Here is a 13,206-nt window from a genome sequence, read left to right on the forward strand (position 1 = left end):
GTGTTTGTAGCATGTAGCTAGTGAACTAGCCCAACCAACGCAACTTCCTGTTGTTAGCTGGTTGTCACGTTAGCTTAAAAAGACAGGTAGCGTGAACATGTGTAGACATTTTCACATTAAGTCATTCGTGTAATTGGGTCATTGTGCGTCGTATTACTTTGCATTCTTAGCATAATGGCCAAGCTCGTGTCTATCGTGTAAAGGTTTTTGTCAGCCACCGATATATATATTTATTTGAGGAATGAAAATTTAAGCCTTCTTCTGAAACGGTCTCCCTGCATTAGTTGTTAACTTGGGTACACGGTAAGAAATCTCTTACATTTGTATTAAACCGTGTTATTATAATACAATTTTACTTTGCTTTGTATATTAGTTAACGGTATTGTTCACAGTGTCTTAGCTAAGCCAACCCCTCTGTGTCTCTCAGGGCTCTGTTGAACCCATGCAGATTGATGCCGACCCTCAAGAGGACCAACAGAATGCTCCTGAAAGCAACTATATTGTGGAGAACCCGACGCTGGTAGAGACTTCATGCACGCACACGCACGCACGCACACACACACACACACACACACACACACACACACACACACACACACACACGCACGCACACACAGTTGCAGGACAAAAGTGAACGCACGTGGAAAAAAACCTGCCAGTGATGTCGGTGACTTTTACCGAGCAGATTTAGAAGACATGCTAATTTATATATTTAAATACGATGAATGTGTTGTTTGTTAAAGTTTAAATTGAAGGAAGCACGAGTTGAATGTTGCAAAGTTGGATGGTTTTTAACACTTTGCTTAAAACATGGCTTCTCTGCAACGTAATTGTCAGCTCAGACAGCACTCGGATGATTTTAGAACGTCACCGTTGCATAGTACAAAAAATACCACCACTCAAACCTTGCGTGTTACAACCGAACTTTGAAGTTTTCAGCCAGACGTGACTCCTCGACTCTTTCTCTTCCCCCCTTTGTTGCTTCTGTGCGGGTAGGATCTGGAGCAGTACGCCACCAGCTACAGCGGCTTGATGCGCATCGAGAGACTGCAGTTCATCGCGGAGCACTGTCCTCAGCTCCGGGTGGAGGCCCTGAAGATGGCCCTCACCTTCGTCCAGAGGACTTTCAACGTGGACACGTACGAGGAGATCCACCGCAAACTCACCGAGGCCTCAAGGTATCGGAACAGATTGCGTTTCTGGGCACACCACCAACCAAAAATATTATAAAATGAAACTTTTTTCAGCTTAATAATGACGATAGAGTCTCTTAATTTATTTATACTCACCCAGTGTGAAACCTGGGCCTGTTTGGATGCACACAAAGCTGATATTCTAGCAGCAATTAAGGGAGTAAAATAGGCTCACATTCCTTTTAAACCGCAGTCACTTGACAGTGTAATGTCATTATTATAATTATTATTTTTAAACCAATTAGGTGAAATTGGATAATTTCTCACAGCACACCTGACATCATCTCATGGTCTCGGGAACGGTGGGCACGAGAAAACTGATGGCAACCTTGTAAAGCCTTGGATCTGCCGTTGGTGCGGAACTCAGTCAGATCTACGTGATATATGTGGCTGTCTGCCTCCCCGTTTGCCATCGTGTGGCTGCAGTGGAGCAGGTGGCTGTGTTCGTGGCAGTAGTGCAGTTGTATTCATGTGTTTTACTGAATTCTGACTGGAGATGCATTTTTTCCACTCCTTTTTTCCCTCTGCTTTCCGTCCCTCCAGGGAGGTGCAGGGTGTTCCTGACACGGTACCCGAAGGCGCCGTGGTCCCTCCTCCCCTGGACTCGGCCTGGGCAGAGTCCACCAGGAAAAAGGCTCTCCTCAAGCTGGAGAAACTGGACACGGATCTGAAGAACTACAAAGGAAACTCCATTAAAGAGAGCATCAGGTCTGATGGCGCAATTATCCAGAGTGTTCCAATTATTATTATTTATTTTTTTTACCTTTTAAAAACGTTAAACTGCTGTCCATATTCAATTGTAAAAAATGGTCCAATGCTTCTTCTTGGAAAAAAGGAGGCGCTTCTTCTCTTCATTCTTCTCCCTCCTTTGCCTTCTTTATCCAGGAGAGGCCACGATGACCTGGGTGACCACTACCTGGACTGCGGTGACCTTAGTAATGCCCTCAAGTGCTATTCAAGAGCCAGAGACTACTGCACCAGTGCTAAGCATGTCATCAACATGTGTCTGAATGTCATCAAGGTACGGCGGGATGACCGGTTCTGCAGCAGAAAACAGGATTTAGTGGTTGTTGTTTTTTTTTGGGGGGCGAGTCATCGTTTTTGAAATGGCCTGTTTGAATTGCACCCACCAGGTTAGCGTTTACCTCCAGAACTGGTCCCACGTGCTGAGCTACGTCAACAAAGCAGAATCCACGCCAGAGATAGCAGAGGTGAGCGCCACCGACGCAACAGGAGATGCATTAGCGGACGAATATCACGACTTAACAGTCTGAGCGCTTTTGTGGCCGCAGTTCTTAAAAAGGTTGAAAGTCGTGTTGACCCGTTTTTTCCTTTTTCCTTCTTTATTTAGCAAAGGGGAGAGCGAGACAGCCAAAACCAAGCAGTCCTCACCAAATTAAAGTGTGCTGCAGGTGAGACGATACTGTGATTTATGCAACGATGCTCCTGCTCGTATGTGAATTAAAACCAGCAGACATTTGCACCTCGTTGATAATGAAAAACACAGGTAGCCTCTTTGATGGTCATTATGGTTGTTTCTTACAATGTGCATGAAAGTGATTTGCTGAAGGGAAAAAGGAGAAAATAGCTACAGTTTTTTTCCCCCCGCAAAATAAAAGCGATATTTCTAAAATTCCGTCCAAGTACAATTGCGATTTGCGGGTGTTTCCATTGAAGGGTGTAAAGCGCATAAACTGTAATTCTCGTAAAATTTCGTCCTGCGAGATTTCCGACAATTATGTTTGCCATCGTTTGTTTACGTTTGTTTGTCGTCAAGAATGGTTGTTATATTTTTGTCTTTGATCACTTGTGAAAAATATTCCGACTCCTCCTCCGTCCAAAGATCGCGACACGCCATCTCTACTTCAAGTGAACGGGTCATGTGACCCCTGTACGTCGTCACGTCCGGCGACGGGTAAATGCGAAGAAAGTGTTTCCATGACGCTTTTGCGATGAACCTCGACACGTCCTGAAAAACCACCTCACGACGGCGTCAAAAACTTTCCAACGATATCCGAGAGGTTTTTCGAAATTTAGGTTTTTCCATTCCCAATTTTTATTGCGGTATTTAGGTCGCGCGCACTTCTAGGGGGAATGGAGACGCAGCTGATGATGATCACACCACACCTGCGGCTTTTCGGTAATAACGGTGTCATTATTATTGCCAGCCGCTCACCCACTGTGTGTCTTTGTCCCGGTCTCTCAGGTCTGGCAGAGTTGGCCTCGCGAAAATACAAACCTGCCGCCAAGTGCTTCCTGCAGGCCTCTTTCGACCACTGTGACTGTCCAGAGGTTTGTATCGCGGATGCGTTCACCGTGTTTACAATCGAAGTATCGGCAGCTGTGACTTTGAACGCTAGTATTTTTTTTTTTTATGCCGTGTTGATCAAGTTCTGTCGGAAAGCTAATAGTCTTAATTACCTGCACGCGTGTGTTTTTCGCCCTCTGCAGCTGCTGTCGCCCAGTAACGTAGCCGTGTACGGAGGCCTGTGTGCTTTGGCCACATTCGACAGACAGGAGCTCCAACGCAACGTCATCTCCAGCAGGTCGGCAGCCCTTCGGTTGCACGTGGTTTAAAAAAAAAAAAAGAAAAAAAAAAGAGCAGCACCAGCAGTCGGTGATAATAATAATTATATGAATAATCCCTCTCTGTCCGCAGCTCCTTTAAGTTATTCCTAGAGCTGGAACCTCAGATCCGCGACATCATCTTCAAGTTCTACGAGTCCAAGTACGCGTCTTGTCTCAAGCTGCTGGATGAGATGAAGGTCGGAGGAGAAACCGTTGGGACTTGAAAGCAATCGAAGTTGAGACCGTAAAAAGAATGGGGAAAAATAATCATCTGTGATTTTCCCCTTGCAGGATAATCTCCTATTGGACATGTACTTGGCCCCGCATGTCAAAACCCTGTACAGCCAGATCAGGAACAGAGCCCTCATTCAGGTCAGAAGACGCAAACGTTCTTTGACCAATACAATGTAAAACTCTAGCGCTTTCCGTCGTAAAAAGTGCTTCTGCCTTTCAGTATTTCAGCCCCTACGTCTCTGCGGACATGACCAAGATGGCCCAGGCCTTCAACACTACAGTCGCGGCCCTGGAGGACGAGCTCACCCAGCTCATACTGGAGGGGCTCATCAACGCGCGCATCGACTCGCACAGCAAGGTGACTCTCGTGGAAATATTGCGCTTGAGCCCAGACGGTTCCCCCCCCCCCCCCGCAAGGTTTGCGCTCACCTGTGACTTTCTCTGACGCGTCGCCAGATCCTGTACGCGAGGGACGTGGACCAGCGGAGCACCACGTTTGAGAAGTCGCTGCACATGGGCAAAGAGTTCCAAAGACGAGCCAAAGCAATGATCCTCCGAGCTGCTGTGCTGCGCAACCAAATCCACGTTAAGGTATTTGAATGAACTTCATGTTAATTGTGCCCCATATTTCACATTGATGTTTCTCATTTTTAAAGGACACGTTCTGCGATGTGAACACAGTGGGAAGAGTTTTCGGAAATGCGTGCATAAAAAAAAAAAAGAGGTTTAGAGTCGTAGACCGATTGAGGAAAAGAAACGGGTAGATTGAAAGGCTTTATTGTCATTGTGCACAGCACAGCAAGATTACCATGCAACTCCTTTGACGCAAAAATTAAAGAAAAAAAAAAAAAACTAAGAGGGAGCAACAGAGCAATCTATAAATACTGTCAAATTCAAAATAAGTGTATTATAGTACATTTTAGGTGGTTTCAGAAAGCCAAGCATCTGTCTTTTGTAAGACGTGTATTCCCACAAATGAAAATTGCATAGATCTGCAGGATTTTTGTGTTTAGTTAATGAAACCAGTGTGAAATACAGGAGAGTCCCCCCCCCCCCCGATGGCACTGATGGTCACTAAAATGCCTTTAAGATCCTGTGTAATATTCATTTAACAAAACAAAACATTATTTACAATGTTTTTTGGCCAAGCCGAGCCAACCGGTCCTGTGTATAACAATCAGGGACCCCCCCACTACCCTCCGAATATTCACGGATATTTTGTAGGGGTGGGAATCGCTAGGAACCTGACGATTCAATTCGATTCCGATTCAGAGGGCTACGATGCAATTAATCGCAATTAATTCAGAATCGCAATTCATCACGATTCATCTGTAGAAATGTATCTAAATCACGCAACATACAACGACGACGTCCCAATGGGCTTTGTAATTGGCGTCGCCCTTTGCGACTGTACTGCCAGCTTTGTCAGCTTCGATTAATTGGCATAATCGCGATTAATCGAAGAATCAGTCGTCGTCTTAACCGTTAACTCTTGTTGTGTTCCACGTCACGACAGTCTCCACCCAGAGAAGGCAGCCAGGGCGAACTGACCCCGGCCAACAGTCAGACCAGGATGAGCACCAACATGTGAGGACGACGCCACAGGCCGGGCTCGCACGGTGTCGACAGCAGCCACAGGCCGGAGGAGGCACCCATCCACTCAGACACCCCCCTACCCCCCCACTCACCAACCACCAACCCACCTCCTCGTGTTGTGTTTCAGCTGGGAGAAAGACACTTAAAAAGACTTTGAAATTCTGAAACGATCTCTGCTGCCCCTGTCTGGCGATATGAGGGGATTATTGTTATTTTCTTCTTTCTTTTCTTAGTGTGACCCCGGAGAAACGACGAGAAGAAAAAAGTGTTCAGGTGAAAAGCTCAGCACTTAAGCTGTACGTTAGTGGTAGGAGATGCACTTTGCTCTGCTTACACTTGTTAACTGCAACAAGGTTTTAAAATAAAAAAAATACCTACTGAAACGTGCAGTCTCAGGAGAATACTGTGCCGCCAGTTGCACCTGTTGGTAAAATAATTTTTACTGAAATGTAAAGAGAGGCTGCAAAAGAGAAAGGGGTCTGTGCAGAAATGAAGACAGCAGTGCCTGGATGGTAAAAACATAGATGGTCACGATAATAAAACTCTTGTTTGCCTCTGGCTGAATCACAGTAGAAGAAGACAGAGGCCGACTGACTTCATTGTGGCTGTACTGAGCTTATTTATGCAACACGTGTTGATGCTGCACTGTAAATTCTCACATTAAGACCATTACTCTACAGGGCATATATAAAAAAGCAGTAATGAGGATAATGGACTACTCTGTTCACACTGTCACAATGAAAAGGGGCACAACACAACATAAGTGATGGAAAAGTTTTATTTGGTTTCAGTGTGTACACTCGCTAATATATATTATCTTGGACAAAGTGTCTCTCCAGCAGTTGGTTGTGTTAGATAATAAAGATAATAAATGTGCTTAGGAAAGTTTAGTAAAAATATTAATTAAATACCAAAGGGAGGGGTGCTCTTGAGATTTCAGGGTTATAACTATATATATATGTATATATATATAGTTATAACCACCAGCCGTGACTTCATTCGTCAAACTTGAAGGCATTGTTGTCGCGATTTAAATGGATTTTTATTTAGAACAATTTCTGAACTTGTAATGATGCAACAACACCGGATGACGCCTGCGGTGGCACGTTGCCTCTGCATGTGGTTGGCTAGGGAGGGTGGGGGTGTAGGAGGAGGCGTGGTTAAGTGGAATGTGGAGGACGTGTGCGAAGGACACCCACGATCAGTAGGCGTGGTCTGACACAAACAGAGACTCCTGGGCTGCTGCTCCTTTATCTCCGGAGGGCTGGTACTTCCCCTGAGCGGCCAGGCTGTTGTTCTGCGGAGAAACGCACAAAAAAAAACACCCAACATGATTCATTGGATCACTCCTGGTGGTGATTCAGTCAAGACTGCCTGAAATGAAACCAATAATGATGAACTTGCTCCATGTAGTGGAGCGAGTTATGCTCTTATATCTCCACTTGAATTCTTCCAGTGTGGTCCAGTGTGTAGTATTTGGCCTGATTTGTGATATTTATATTGGTAGAAGCTGAATATACTGCCCGTAAATACATCAATGAAAGTGTATAATCGTAGTACCATAAAAGCCATTTGGTTTCCCTAACCATAGAACGATTCCCATGTATACAAGAATATACATAGATGAAGGCTCTTGCTCCCAGTTAGCTGCCGTCTTGCATCGCCATATTTCTAAGGAAGCCTGGTGTGGCCAATCCAGCTGCCTGTCAGCGCGGTTGGTAATTAGGGTGAATGCTCGCATCCTCAAATAATCAAAGAAGAAGAAGGTGGACGAGGTATCCAGGTTTGGGTGCGCAGGCCACCGTAGTTCACTGGCAAGCTTGGGAGAGGGAGGGTCAGTGAAAGACGCTGCAATCTAAAATGCAACCACTTGATGTTGCTGTTTCTGCTCAAAATCTCCAAATATTACACGCTTAACCTTTTTAGTGGAAATACTTCTGATATTCTTTTGACCATGTTAAATAATAAATGGGCTGCACTTTACTTCTTCTACAGTCTTCTGTCCACTGAAAAAGTTGCCCAACATGGTGCCAACATGCCCATCTGCAGATTCTACTTGAGGAGGAGGATCCTTAGAATCTAACGTAGCCAAATAAAAGCTTATTTTCCATTTCAATCCTCCTCCTCTTCCCGCTCCTCCTCCTTACCATAGCTCTCTTGATGTACTCCTCCTGGCAGGCCTTGCCGTTCTCCGCCTTGCCCCCCCAGGCCTTCAGGGCCGAGGCCTGCAGGGCGCGGCCGAAGGAGAAGGTGAGGGCCCATGGCCGGTGCAGCCGGCACTGGTTCATGGCATTCAGGTTGATGGTGGCCTCCTCCTCGCTCTGACCGCCAGACAGGAAGGTGACTCCTTGGGTGAGAGTGGATGCGAGGGAAAGGAAAGGAAAGGAAAGGAAAGTTCAATCAAAGTCAAATTCAAAGATTTTATTTGTCACGTCACGTGACATGGCAGTGAAATCACTGGTTGGCGTGGCAGAAGCTGATGTGACTGTGCATTACGAGGAATAAAGAAAGTGTAAAATAAGATTTGAAAAGCGGCAAGTGGCAAATTATAAGTTCTACAAAGTAAAATGTTAAAAAATATATTTAAAAAAAAAAGTACAGATACGGGTGTTTGAAGTGTTATTCAATATAATATAACAATATAATAGAATTTAAATAGTTGCAAACAATGGGATGCAAAGCATGAAACGAAAACACAATAAACTGTATAATAATATAAACCTGTAACAGTAATAAATAACAGTAAAATAATAATTGTGCAATAGTACAGTGTAATAAAATAAACAATATAATACAATTAGTTAGATTATTTATGAACTCTAATAAACTGATAAAGACAATAGATCATACAGTGAAATCACACGTCAAAACCTCCTCACCTGGCACAGCAGGGGGCACTGTGCGCCTCAGGGCGGTGACGGTTGCCATGGCGATCTCCTCAGCGCTGTTCTTCTTGGGGCAGGAGTGTCCGGCGGTGACCATGTTGGGTTTGAGCAGCGTGCCCTCCAGGTAGACGTGGTGGTCAGACAGCGCCTTGTAGACCGCCGCCAACACCTGAGCAGTGAAAAAACCCAAAGACGCTGCTGGTATTCCCTCGCTCTCTCGCTCCACACTACAGTCATTTTAACTCAATGTACCGACAGCAGTGGGTTTGTTGAGTGAAGCTCGACAAAAATACTCATTGTGCTCGGCCATCAGCAGTGTCAAACCAGTTGCTGTGACTTGTGACGTAGCAAGGCGACGAGGTAGGAAGTAGTAGCAGGACAATGTCCGCTGTCATTTCAAAAGGAGTTCCCAGCTTACCTTCTCAGTCACATACTGGCAGCGCTCCAGGTCATGGTCGCCGTCCGGGAGAATCTCCGGCTCGACGATTGGAACAATGCCATGCTGTGGGGGGAAGAGTCACAGGAAGTGATGTCGTGGCATGAGACAAAAGCACTTCCTCTCTCTTGGCTTTGTGACTTATTGAACCGACTGTTACAAAGCAGCTGGGAAAACTTTGAGGAATTATTTATAGGTCCAGTGTGGAAATTTTGTTTATTTTATGATTTTTTTTTTGTATTTGTAAAAGCTTAACATACTGCCCAAGAATACATTAATAACAGTGTATACTCACAATACAATAAAAGGAATTGGTTTTCCTGGCCTTAGAACGGTTCTTAAATATATAAGAATAGACTGTACATAGACCAATAAGGGTCCCAGTTAGCTGCCATGTTGCACCACTTCACTCCCAAGGAAGCCTGGTGTGGGTGAACACTGGCGCCCTCAAATAAACCAACAAAGAAAGAATAAGGTGGATGAAGTATGCAGGTTTTTTGTGGGCCGGCCATCGTAGCTCACTGGCAAGATTGGGAGAGGGAGGGTTTTTTAAGTGAGCCTGTCTGCCTAAATATGAAACGCGCTGTCAGGTGGTTCCCTGAGTACCGGCTTCCTTAAATAATGGTGGTGCAAGATGGCAGCTAAGGGTAGGAAAACCAAATGACTTTTACTGTACTGTGAGTAAACACTTTTATTAATGTATTCCTGGGCAGTATATTGAGCTTTTACCAATATAAAATCATAAATTCAGCCAAATTTTACACACTGGACATTTGACTTGCAAACAAGGACTTTTCTTTGTTGTTGTTTTTTTTAAAGTGTGTGAACAGGCGTCTCACCATCTGGCAGATGCTGGCGTAGCGGGCCAGCACGTTGGCGTTCTCCATGATGGCCAGTTCGGACGGGGTGTTCTCGGTGATCTTCAGCACGCATCGCCACTTGGCAAAGTCAGCGCCGTCCTTTTTGTACTGGGCGCAGCGCTCGTAGAGTCCGTCCAGACCTGCCGGGAACACAGCGGGACTGAAAAACCTGAGGTGATTGGTCGCCTCGACCAGGGGTCACCAACCTTTCTGAACCTGAGAGCTACTTCATGGCTCCCGAGTCATATGAAGGGCAACCAGCTTGCTACACTCTACTGAAATAAAAAAACTTTCTCAGTTATATATTATTATTACTGATGCTGATCAATGTGAAGACACTGAATAATTAACAATGACTTATCAAGGTTGGATAAAATTGAATTTTAGACCCAGCTTGACGAGTCGTGCTATTTTTCGGCCTCCGGGGGGGGCTACTGATATAGTGGTCCTTGGGGAGGACCTGGTGCCCACAGGCACCACGTTGGTGACCTCTGGGGTGACATTCCCATAGACAAGAGGGTCCCATGTGGGAGCTGGGACCCCAGCGCGCCCCCTTCTGGGCAATATCTGCATACCTTGAGTGGTGGTCTCTCCATTGGTGCCGGCCAGAGGGACCACGCCCTTGTCCACCTTGATGCCCACCACCATGACCTTATCTTTGATCAGCTGGGGGAAGGGCTTGCCGCTGTCGGTCTTCTGGTAGAGCGTCTCGTGGAAGAAGATGATGCCGCTGATGCAGGAGTTGACCCGCTCGTCGGCGGTGAAGAGGAGCTGGCGGTAGAGTCTGCGGTTCTCCTCCGTGTTCTCCGTGCCGATGCCGCTGAAGCGCTTGGCCATGCTGCCTGCAGATTGCCCAGGGGGAGAGAGAGAGAGAGAGAGGGGTTGGGAAAGAGACGCACTTTAGACACGAGGTAGTCGGTGCTGGTGGGTGCAGGACGCAGAACAAGAGCATAAAGTTGCGTTCGATGAAGTATGAAGTCAAAACTGATTTTAGACTGAAACTTATGGAAAACCTAAAAAAAACACTGAGGCCTGGACCATAATGTTGCTTTCCATCCCGAAATACTTTCTGCAGGTTTCAGTTGGTTTTAACTAAGGCTAACCCACATAAAGACAGTCAGGATATTTCCATTGAGGAAATTAACCAGTGACATCATTAGCAACTGCTTTTGTTCACTTTCAATAGACATCAAAGCGCACGTTGATCCCATGATGTAGCTTTTCCTCCTATAGAGGTGGGTCAACAAAACACTCCATCCATCTGCTCCTGCTCCGCACCCCCTGTCTAATTTTAGAACCCACTGTGGCCCATCTTAACTCCTGACTCTTGACTCAGTGAAAACACACCGAGAACCGAAAAAAGGGCCTCAGTCCTGTTTTTTTTGTTCTTTCTGTACTATAAAAATAAATTAAATTAGCTCTGAAAAAAAAAACTACTGCATCTGTTTGTAATCTGTTTAGCGGCTGCTGGGCTTTCAGTTCCATCCTCCTCTATGTCTTCTACACTTAAAAACTCTTTCTGTTAGAGGACGGCGAGACGGACGGGTGACCTGGAAATCTAAGCAATCCAGCTGCTGCGACTCGTTAAGCTTTTAATCCGGCCCGCCAAACTTTTAAAAAAATATATATTTATATTAATAGCGAGTAAGTCATAAAATAGTTGCATTTCATCCATTTTTTTTGTGTGTTTTAAGAGTCATTTCAATAAAGAGCTAAACACCAAATTTTGCAGCCCATTGTGGCCCACCAGTCAAAAAGTTTGACCACCCCTGTACCAGACTAACAGCGACCAGCGAGTTCGAAGTGTCCTGTTCCCATATTTGATGCAGTTCAAATTAAACGCCCAGAATGTTTCAAATGGCGAGCCGGCACACGGCGTATCTGCTTTTTAACGTGTTTACAGGATGACCAACAGTTGTGGGTGCTCAGGGTTAACAGGATCAGTATGATCCCATTTCATCCTGTTTCCTCCTGCGCAAACCCCCCCCTATGGATATGTACCTGTGGACTCATCGGCAGCCAGGATTCCTTTACCGGCAAACACAATACGCTTAGCGATGCCGCTGAGCTGCTTCTTCTGCTCGGCATTCAAGAAGGGATGGGCGTGAGTCATGGTGATTCTGCGTCTAGATGAGAAAGAGAGAGAGAGAGAGAGAGGGAGAGAGAGAGAGAGAGAGAGAGGGGGGGGGGGGGGGAGAACAAGCACGCTGAGCTGATTTCTTCACGGGCGAAAAGGCAGAAACACTCTGGGCAGTCTTTGGAAATCAAACCAACCACACATCGTTCACACAATGGTGTTGTCACACCGGTGTTATCAGTGTAAGGTAAAAGAAAAAAAAAGAAGAAAGAAATAAAGGCAGAAATGCCTCACCTGTCTTTTGTTCAACACATTTCAACACTCTTGACTTTGCCAATGTCCTGTTTTGCCATTTTTTTCGGATTAAGCAGGAGGACTTCGGTAGTTTTAAATATGGTCGCAATAACGACACCAAGACGTACACAACGACCACGACGAAACATGACAGATTAGTACAATATAGAGTGCAAATTATAAATAAAGTTGTAGGTCTTCTTTATATGTATATATATATATATATATATATATATATATATATATATATATATATATATATATATATAAAGTCATTAGGAGAACCTAGTAGAACAATTAAGAGCGAACAGTGGCTGCAAAGTGTCCGTACAGAGCAGTAGCTTCTCGTGACGGCACTTCCGTGTCCTTGCCACACACACTTGTGACTTTGACTTGAGAGGGGCACCGTGTAGACAGCACGGAAAAACCCCCCAAAGTAACCGAAACAACTTCAAGTTGTTGTTTCAAATTCTCGTTCTCAACGTGACACGTTTAAATGACCTTGAAAGACTTAGTAAAACAAAACAAAACCGAAGCGCCACAATAAGTCATCAGAATTTAGTTGCGTGATATGTTACCGGAAGAGCAATTGACAAAGACAAGCTATGCTAAGCTGTTGGTTAAACATACATGGCAAAAAAATAAATAAATGCTGGAGTAAAATAATTCGACAATGGAGAAAAGTTAAACTCACCGTACTGTTTCTACGTGCTGTGACAGGAGGAAGCGGTGGCGGAGGAGGAGGAGAGATGCAGGAAACCGCTGTCGTAAAATGAGAGCGATGGGGAGATGCCGGAGGTGTAGAGGCGAGGTCGGCCCGGGGCTCGTCCAATCAGAGCGCAGCTTTCAACGGGCTCGTCACCGGTTCGTCCAGTAGGAAGAGATTTTACTTGTGTCGTCGGGCTCCCATGGCTTTCAGCTGGGATGCTGTAGGATGTGCCGAATTCGACCCGAAACTTTGCCTGACAGACGATTCTAAAGCGGGTTTTCGGTAAATTACGATTATAAATGTTCATTTCCAAACACAGCACCATAAAATTGGCATCGTTTTTCGACTTCTCTT

The 13,206-nt window shown here is 45.3% G+C and overlaps 2 protein-coding genes across 4 annotated transcripts in view; one reads left to right on the forward strand and one right to left on the reverse strand.

Moving 5' to 3' along the window:
• gps1 (G protein pathway suppressor 1) overlaps positions 1-6,190 on the forward strand; it is a 7,010-nt gene extending 820 nt beyond the window's left edge. For both annotated transcript variants that reach the window (XM_076032448.1, XM_076032449.1), the window contains exons 2-14: positions 428-520; positions 997-1,178; positions 1,737-1,901; positions 2,079-2,214; positions 2,327-2,404; positions 2,545-2,605; positions 3,400-3,485; positions 3,645-3,739; positions 3,853-3,958; positions 4,053-4,133; positions 4,216-4,353; positions 4,452-4,586; positions 5,512-6,190. In XM_076032448.1, coding sequence (XP_075888563.1) covers positions 428-520; positions 997-1,178; positions 1,737-1,901; positions 2,079-2,214; positions 2,327-2,404; positions 2,545-2,605; positions 3,400-3,485; positions 3,645-3,739; positions 3,853-3,958; positions 4,053-4,133; positions 4,216-4,353; positions 4,452-4,586; positions 5,512-5,586 — 1,431 coding nt within the window. In that variant the 3' untranslated portion in view covers positions 5,587-6,190. The remainder of the gene's footprint in view (positions 1-427; positions 521-996; positions 1,179-1,736; positions 1,902-2,078; positions 2,215-2,326; positions 2,405-2,544; positions 2,606-3,399; positions 3,486-3,644; positions 3,740-3,852; positions 3,959-4,052; positions 4,134-4,215; positions 4,354-4,451; positions 4,587-5,511) is intronic.
• Positions 6,191-6,351: 161 nt separating this feature from the next.
• LOC142892351 (fructose-bisphosphate aldolase A-like) lies at positions 6,352-12,988 on the reverse strand. Of its 2 annotated transcripts, none has more exons than XM_076032451.1 (8): positions 12,843-12,988; positions 11,774-11,898; positions 10,348-10,614; positions 9,752-9,912; positions 8,895-8,978; positions 8,471-8,645; positions 7,739-7,938; positions 6,352-6,888 (listed from the first exon to the last, which is right to left on the reverse strand). In XM_076032451.1, exons 2-8 carry the CDS (start codon positions 11,883-11,885, stop codon positions 6,793-6,795), a joined length of 1,095 nt encoding a protein of 364 aa, XP_075888566.1. In that variant the 5' UTR covers positions 11,886-11,898; positions 12,843-12,988; the 3' UTR covers positions 6,352-6,792. The 2 variants fall into 2 exon arrangements, with proteins under 2 accessions (XP_075888566.1, XP_075888565.1); XM_076032450.1 differs by having other exon boundaries at positions 12,838-12,978.
• Between the last annotated feature and the right edge of the window lie 218 nt (positions 12,989-13,206).

Source organism: Nelusetta ayraudi, unplaced genomic scaffold (assembly GCF_046127955.1).
Source record: "Nelusetta ayraudi isolate G7.1 ecotype Tasmania unplaced genomic scaffold, CSIRO-AGI_Nayr_v1 ptg000034l, whole genome shotgun sequence".
NCBI classification, from domain to species: Eukaryota; Metazoa; Chordata; class Actinopteri; order Tetraodontiformes; family Monacanthidae; genus Nelusetta; species Nelusetta ayraudi.